The sequence below is a fragment of the Chinchilla lanigera genome, unplaced genomic scaffold, assembly GCF_000276665.1.
Source record: "Chinchilla lanigera isolate Chin_1 unplaced genomic scaffold, ChiLan1.0 scaffold00055, whole genome shotgun sequence".
Lineage (NCBI taxonomy): Eukaryota > Metazoa > Chordata > Mammalia > Rodentia > Chinchillidae > Chinchilla > Chinchilla lanigera.
In genome coordinates, this window is record NW_004955456.1 from 8,027,224 (window position 1) to 8,035,988 (window position 8,765).

Sequence of the window (8,765 nt, forward strand, 5' to 3'; positions counted from 1 at the left end):
GAAAAAGCTCAAGGTGTAGCTGGTGGGAAGTAGCATGCTTTCAAAGAAGGAGGAAGGAATGATATTTATCTCTAGGCCAGGTCCACAGTGACCCACCTGTCACAACAGGCTTCACCTCCAAGCATCACACCCAGCTATAAACCCATCAGTGGATGATCCAGTACCACATACCCATGATCTAGTACCACACATCCATGAGCCAGTATCACACACCCACGATCCAGTGACTTCCCCAAAGTCCCACTATGAGCCCATGCCGCTTTGGGCAGCATCTAGATATAAGCCATAGCAGTATAAGCTTCTAGTCCGTGAAGAACATGATTGTTCCCCCTCTCTAATGAAGGGTTCATCTGGGGACCTTCATTGCACAGCTCTTGAAACTGGGCTCTTTTCATTCAGGTTCTGCACAGAACCTGATAGAGCAGTTTCTTAAATACATTATTTTCCATTAACAGGACATTGCATCAACAAACCTGAGGTGATCTTTAAGCTGGAGCAAGGAGCAGAACCATGGATGAGAGAGGAACCCCCAAACCAGAGTCCTCCAGGTCAGTCAGTGCATACGGGGCAGAGGGACCGGCAAGAGGGAAGCTGAGCAGGTGTTGGCTGGGTTCAGATGTTGGACACTATTTCTCCAAGTCTCAGACCTCACAACAGATGCCTGGTTTGCATGCATCAGTTATGCAGGCACTGATAGAATATGTCCACCTTTTACTTTACTGAACATTTTCTTAGATATACTCCACACCTAATCCCTACCATCTTCCTTTCATACATTTATCTTTGCTTCCTCTGTATTCTCACTGTGTCTTATTCTGCACTATCAGACTCTTTTTGTTGATAACAGTTACTGATAAACGCATTTATTCTCAGCACAATGACCCCAGCCTGTGAGATTGAACCCAGCGTCGCTCTGACCTGCATCCCTAGTCCTTTTTATCTTGTATTTTGTAACAAACTACCAACCTCTCAGTAAGTTGCTCAGGGTGGCCTCAAATTTATGCTCCTCCTGTCTCAGCCTGCTGAGTAGCTGCAAGTGGCCCTTATAAACAGCTTTTTATTTTGTTTTTGCAGTGGTGCTAGAGATTGTGGGGCCTCACACGTGTAGGTGAGCACTCTACCAACTTACCTACATCCCTAGCCCTAGAGCAGATTTTAAGTATTAGAAATTGTATGCTTGTATTTGAGAACCATGCTGTCAGAAATGGTGAAAGTGAGCAGCAGGGTCCAGCAGAGGAGCATGAAAAGAGTAGTCTTCAACTTCACAGTGTGCTCTCAGGTTCTTAGTCCCAAGGACAAATGATGTAAAGGTTCTGTGTGAAGCAGTTCAGATTTCTTGTTGGGAGTGGAGTTTGCATTGCCCATGAGAATGAGAAATGTACAGAGGACTCCATTTCTGTGCAAGCAGGAGATAGTATCTTTCAGAGGCAATGAGTGAACAAGCACAGGTGCGTGTAACAGGGCTTTGGGCGAGGTGTCAGGGCTTTGATCTCAGAACGTGCCAGAAAAACAGTTTTCAGATGTTGAGCTCTGAAGAGTTCGTCCATGGTGATAGACAAGTTTCCTGTATTTGTGGTTTTGAGAAGCAGAGTAGGTCAAATGAGGAATTTGGAAGACATTGTCTTTGCCTACAGTGACAAGATATTTTAAAAACTCCCCTGTGGCCACCATCATTCCCCAGGGAAGAATGAAAATGGAACAAATAGATGCAAGACCCTGTTCATTCGCCATGTGCCTACCTAGGTGCCAGGCAGTTGGACCTCACTGATATGCTACCACTAGCTGGTCTGGATATTCTCGCCACCTTCAAAGCAGAGTAATGAGAAGGGTATCAGCAGTAGAGGCTGAAGCTTCATGAAATAAAAAGAAGCAAAAACATTTTAAGATTCTAAAATCTATCTATGTAATTTATTATATAAAGTCCACAGGAAGAAAAACTATATACTTACCCCAATAACCATTATGACTTTTATGAAACCTCATGTTTTTAAACTACGAAAAACTCCTTTAAGCTATACATCAGCATTTTTTTTCTTAATGCGTAGATGTGATTGACGTATCATTATTTTTTTCTCATTTTAGATATCCAGAAAGTGGATGACACAATTGAGTCCAGTCTCAAGAGTCAAGGCAGATGTTTGTGGCAAGTTGTTCTCACCACCAGTAACACATCAGCTGAGGAGAAAGTCGAATTAGGATTTGAGCTGAAAGTCCTTGAGTCAAATTTTGATCTGAGCTCAAACCATACTTCAGATTTGATTGTAAATCCTGGGAACTATTCAGCAGTAGAGTATCTCCCAATAGAGCCCGGTGAGATGGGTGCTGGAGAGAAGCCAAGTCAGTGTCACACAAATGGGGAATCCCCAAGAGGTGCTGAGCATTTTGGTCAGCATTCCAAGATTTCAAGTGGGCAGCAGGATTTTCAGTCTAGTAGTCAATGGAAAGCCTTCATCACGGAGACAAAGTTACGGAAAGAATGTATGACACATGAGAGGGTTCCTATGGGGCAGGCCTGCTGGGAGCATAATGAATCTGGGAAAGCCTGTGAGAAGTCAGCTCTCAGGGCCACAGTAGGAAGAAAGACTCTTTATAAAAACTATGATCTCACTACATGTCAGACACACACAGGGCAGAAATCCTGTGAATGTGGTGAATGTGAGAAAACCTTCATTACACAACAGAAGAAACATTCAGAGAAAGGAGCCTGTGCATATCATCAATGTGAGAAATCCTCCCGCTGTAAGTCAGACATTACTGTGCAGCAGAATCTTCCTATTGAGGGAATGCCCTATGAATGTGATGAATGTGGAGAGGCCTTTCACACTAAATCAGGCCTCATGAGGCATGAGGGCGTTCATACTTGGGGGAAGCTATATGAATGTAAAGAATGTGGGAAAACTTTGTGCCGTAAGTCATCTCTCACTATTCATGAGAAAATTCACAGTGGGGAGAAGCCCTATCAGTGTACTAAATGTACAATAGCCTTTCGCAAGAAGTCACAACTCCGGAGACACTGGGGAAGAATTCATACAAAGGAGAAACCCAAAGGATGTAATGAATGTAATGAATGTGGAAAATTTTTTCACAGAAAGTCACATCTCATAAAGCATCAGCGTACACACACAGGTGAGAAGCCCTATGAATGTGGTCAGTGTGGAAAATCTTTTGGCCAGAAGATACACCTCACAAAGCATCAGCGTACGCACACAGGTGAAAAGCCCTATAAATGTGGTCATTGTGGAAAATCTTTTGGTCAGAAGATACACCTCACTAAACATGAGACAATCCATACTAGGGAGAAGCCTTATGAATGTAATCAGTGTGGGAAATTCTTTGGCCAGAAGACTTACCTCACTAAACATCAGATGACACACACTGGGGAGAAACCCTATGGATGTGATCAATGTGGAAAATCCTTTGGACAGAAGACTTACCTCACTAACCATCAGATGACACACACTGTGGAGAAACCCTATAAATGTAATGATTGTGGGAAATCTTTTGCATATAAGTCATACCTTGCTAAACATCAGATGACACACACTGGGGAAAAACCCTATGGATGTAACCAGTGTGGAAAGACTTTTCGCCAGACTTCACACCTCAGCAAGCATGAAAGAACTCAACATGGGAGAGGAGCTTCTGTGAGGATGGAAACTTGCTCAAATCACACCTCAGCAAGTATCACTGAGTTCACATAGTAGAAAAATCTTGTTGGGCAGGTAATAGCTGTGTATCCTCCAAAGACCATTTCCTTTTCTATGGGACTCAGCCTGCATTTCTTAGCCTTGTCTTATTGTGGCCTGAGTTCTGCCCAGGGAATACAGACACATGTGGTAAGCATTAATACAAGCCTAGCAACATAAAGACAATGACCATGCAGTCCTCTCCAATTTCTCATGTTTTATGAGACTAAAGTGCTGCTGACCCTCAGGATGGCCTTGAAGTACAGGTGGGAGACAGTCACTGTGATTTAAGACAGATAAGAGAGATCTTCCCACCTCCATCTCAGCACCTTGTGTTGCACAAGTGACAAATAAATATTGACCCTTCTGCCATTTTGTGCATGATCTGTTTGCATTCTAGTACCAATGTCCCACTGTTATGATTCACCTCATGATCTCTCTGAGGGAAATTACCAGTCTTTGTTTATCATAAATTTATACAGAGGAGCAGTCTGTGTTGTCACCTTTCATTTCCAACTCAGTTTTTATAAGAATCAACAGGGAAACAAAGGATGAAACAAATTTGGGATTCCATATGTTCCAGATGTCACAGAACACTGAGAATAATGTAAATCTATTACCTTTAATGAGTCAGAGCTTTAAAGCTTTTACCTTGTTTATGTATCAGATGTATACTCAGTGTAATAGGAACAAATGGGAATGTGAGAGATAGTATTCAAAATATAAAATATTTGAGTACCAGTAATGAAATATCAGTGGTGTTATTACTGCATTTGACTATGTGCAGTCATTTTTGTTATCACAGTTGGAGGTTGGAGAGTCCTGCTATTGCCACCTAGTTGGTAGAGGTCTGTGGTACAGCTAGCTACACAGACTATGGAATGCAGCATAGACCCTAAAGTATACAGGGTCTATGCATAAAGAGTATTTAATGTTAGAAATGCTCCTTCATGAGACCCAGAGTAACTAAGTGGCAGTGATAAATGCAGCTGGTGTACTAAACATTGTGACTTAGATTAAATATTAATCCATTTTCGGTTGCTATGACAAAACACTTGAGTCCTGGTACTTTATAAAGAGGCTTATTTTGCTTGCGGTATAGGAGGCTGACAGTGGAAATCTGGGTGGCTGCAGCCTCTATGCTGTTTTGCTTGGCTGGTTCACATTATAAGCTCGCTGTGTGCAAAAGAGGCCACATGTGCTGAGTGGCCCTGCTTTATAATAACCATTCCTGTAACAACTCTACACAAACATTTGCTCCCTTCTGTGGCACTGCCAGTACTGACCCAATTCCTCCTACTAGGCTCCACCATGTTCTTTTTTGGTACTGGGGCTTGAACCCAGGAGTTCACATTGCCAGCCAGTGTGTGGGCATGCATGCACGTGCAAGGGGAACTGGAGTTGAAACCAGGGCCTTCACAATGAGCTACATTCTCAGCCCTTTTTAATATTAGTTTGAGGTGAGATCTCACTCATTTGCAACTTACTGCCCAGACTGAGCTTGAACTTGGGATTTTCCTGCTTCAACTTCCCAAGTAACTGAGATTATAGGAATGCCCCAGTGGGCCCAGTGAAATCTTGCTTTTGTGTGTGTGGTACTGGGGATTGAACTCAGGGCCTTGTGCATGCTAGGCAAGCACTCTTCCACTGAGCTACATCCCCAGCCCAAGGCCTTGCCTTTTAAAGGTTCACCCAAACCATATCTGAAGCACAACAGTTAAGAATTTCCACGTTCTATGCCACACTAGCCTCTGTGTCTTGTTTAATGGATTCAGTAGAAATTGCCTTACTACATTCATGTTCTAGTGTATGTAGATTTGTACTACAATTATTACCAAACTCTTAAGTAAATATTTTCCAGAAGTTTCCAGCAAACAATGTCAGACAGTGGTTCTAAAACATTTTCATAGACATGCACAAGTACATAAATGTTAACAGTTTAAGTCTAGATTACCTTAAACAGCTCTGATTAGTGGTACTTGTTTCATCGCATTCAGTAGAATGCAGTCTCTGCAAGCAGAATTTACCCTTCATTCTTAACTCCTCGTGTTTACATGGGTACTGTCATAGGTGGGTGTGCCGAGGCCATGCCCTCCAATAGGGGCCATGTGATACATCCTGGCTTCTCTGCTTACATGTGTGACTTTCACCTTAACATCTCTGAGCTTCTGTCTCTTCATGTTCAAAAAGGAAGCAATACTAGGACTTGCCTTTAGAAGTCATTGTGAGAAGTAATTAGGTAAGTACAGTTCTTTGACTATTTCCTGGCATCTGATAAGTAGCATATAGACTAGTCACGAGGGGGAGTGTTACCCTATTGGCAGGAATCTTTCACAGATTTGTTTGACTCTACAACAGTCATTTTCATGATTTTTTTTAAAAATCCATTTCTACACTGTTGTTCAGGGATTTCTCTTGGTTCACTTCATGATTAGGAAAGACATTTTCTGTAGTGGTCTCTTTGGGCTGAGCATGTGTCCCAGCCTCTTCAGGTATGTGACAGAAGTCTGTGACACGTTTGGGAAAGTTCTCAGACTTCCCACACATCTGAGAAAGATGGCTCTTTGGTAGGAAGGCATCTCTTTGTTGGCACAACCCATGATCACATATTTTGCCTCTCCAATGTGGGTCTGAGAGTAGCAGGGCAGATCACTAGAGCCAGTGTGAATGATGATGTCAAGGGCAACTGAAATACTCAATCCCAGAGTTGCTGTTTTGATATATTTATGTTCTTAGTAGGTTTCTACTCTTGTGTAAGAAACTGTCACAACTTACCAGTTTAGGCAAACAAGTATTTACTATCTCAGTTTCCAGTGGTCATGATTCAGGGGACAGCTTAGCCAGGTCCTCTGCTCAGGATCTCAGAAGGCTGAGATCAAGATTTTAGCCAGGCTGCATTCTCATCTGGAGGCTCAACTGGGGAACACTGCATCCATACACATTCAGGCTTTGGCAAGGTTTCCTTGTGGATATGTGACAGGGCCTGGATTCACAAGTTACTGCTGTTTACTGGAAGCTACCTACAGTTCCTTCTCTAAGCAGGGCCTGTGGGCCTGCTTGCTTCTTCATGGATGGTGGGCTAGGATTCCACTCAAGCATGCTAGGATAGTCTTAAATAACTGTAGTCAGGGAAGTCACATCCATGCACCTTCCCCATATTCTGTGGGTTATAGCCAAATGTCAGTCCCCACCCACACTGCACAGCAGAGGGTTACTTTGAGGGTGTGAATCATTAGAGGTCCTGTTAGGGCATATAGAGAATGTTTCTTTGTTTTTAGAGCAGTGAAGTGGTGGGTGTCTGTTTCTTTTTTCTTTTTTTTTTTTTTTTTTTTTCAGGTCTTTTGAGACATGGTCTTTCTATGTAGTGAAGGCTGGCCTTGAGCTCACTCTGTAACCCAGGCTGCTCTTGAATTCACAACGATCCTCCTGTCTCAATCTCCGGAGTGCTGGGATTACAGGCGTGTGCCACCATGCCCCACTTCTGTTTCTTAAATCATAAGTCATCTTAATTATCAGAGACTGGTTTTCTAACATTCATTTACCTTGAAAATACTGCCTGTTGCATTTATAGGGTAGAATTACTCCTTTTCAGAACTTTTTTAAAGGATGGCTGTGATTGCATCCTGGAAAACTACATAACTAACTAGTTACAGTCTATCATTTGAAGAATACATGTGTGTGTTGGTAACCTATCATATCCATAGAGGGTTCTTTTGGAAGGTAGTATGGTGTCATATTTTCTCACCCTTTGAACTGTTTAAAATGAATATTACTAAAATTAAAATACTTATTGACAACTCTTCCAGGTGTTGCTTGACTAGAGTTGGTGTGTTGAATATGTCATTTTACTTTCTTCAACTGTCACTCCCTTACCCTATTAACTTATGGTCAGTCCAATTTAGTGCTGATATGGTCTGTTATTCTGGCTAAGCTGCCATGACAAAACAACACTGCTATGATTTGAATAAGGTTTGGTTGTGTCCCTCCAGGCTTCATAAGCACCACTTATGTGGCAGTAAGAGAATACTTACTGGAGCTGTGGTGTTTAGATCTGATGTCTTTGGGAATTGATGAGAATTGGACAAGGTAGTTAAGGAGCTCCATGATTGACTGTGATGGCTTTGTAAGAAGAGTGAGACCCAAAGACACAGGCACACAAGTTACCTCACCACATGCCACCTGTCTTGGTTACTTCTCTCTTGTTGCTGAGACAAAATACCCAATGCCCAAAATTAAGGAAGGAAAAAGGTTTATTTATCTCACAGTCTGTGGAGGTTTCAGTCCATACTCAGCTGCCTCCAAGGCAAGGTGGCACATGGCAGAAGGCAATGGTTCATAGTGGTGGAAGACAACAAAAGCAACAAGAGCAAAAAGGAGGAGCAGCAGCAAGCAGCCTCTTTCCTTCCCTTCCCTTGTATGCAAACTACCTGCCCCAGGGCGGGTGTAACACTCACACCCATAATCCCAGCATTGGATCATGGGTCAATTGTGCATTCTAGAAGCCCTCCCCATGGCTGCATGAGGATTTGGGGGAACATGCAGATACCAACCATAACATTCCACCCTTGACCTCCCAAAGACTCGTGCACATCCCTTTATATAAACAGCATTTTTTTTTAATTTCAAAGAGTAAAAGAAGGATAACATAATAATGGGGGGGGCTTACCAAATTACAGACAAAGTGGTAGGAAATTATCAATGGTTATTGTTTCACATATTGTTATCTACAAGATAGTTTCTCAGGAAAACAAATAGACAGTAATGAGTTACAGACAAAAGATGTAGGAGATTATCAATAGCTGTACTATACTTTGGTATCTTCAAAGTGACTTCTAAAGAAAACAAATAGAGCTATACATGAGTGACCTATTGAATAATCATTAACTTTTCTCAGTGGTTGTTGTAGGGAACACATAATGATAGACATGCATCCATTTATGAAATAGGATAGGAACAATACAAACATTGGAGAGTTATGGGTAGATTAGTAGGAAAATATCAATGGCTGCTGTAATACATGGTGGTATCTTCAAAGTGGTTTCTCAGGAAGACAGAGATATGCAAGAAGGATCTAACAAG

At 42.1% G+C, this 8,765-nt stretch overlaps 1 protein-coding gene across 5 annotated transcripts in view; it reads left to right on the forward strand.

Annotated features, from left to right (window-relative positions):
• The window catches only part of LOC102028498 (zinc finger protein 717), a 14,017-nt gene extending 9,958 nt beyond the window's left edge, over window positions 1-4,059 (forward strand). For 4 of the 5 annotated variants that reach the window (XM_013520522.1, XM_013520524.1, XM_005396694.2 and 1 more), the window contains exons 4-5: window positions 456-548; window positions 2,083-4,059. In XM_013520522.1, coding sequence (XP_013375976.1) covers window positions 456-548; window positions 2,083-3,701 — 1,712 coding nt within the window. In that variant the 3' untranslated portion in view covers window positions 3,702-4,059. Of the gene's footprint in view, window positions 1-455; window positions 549-1,074; window positions 1,109-2,082 lie in introns of all 5 variants that reach the window. The other variant, XM_013520525.1, reaches the window with a different exon arrangement.
• Window positions 4,060-8,765: the final 4,706 nt, after the last annotated feature.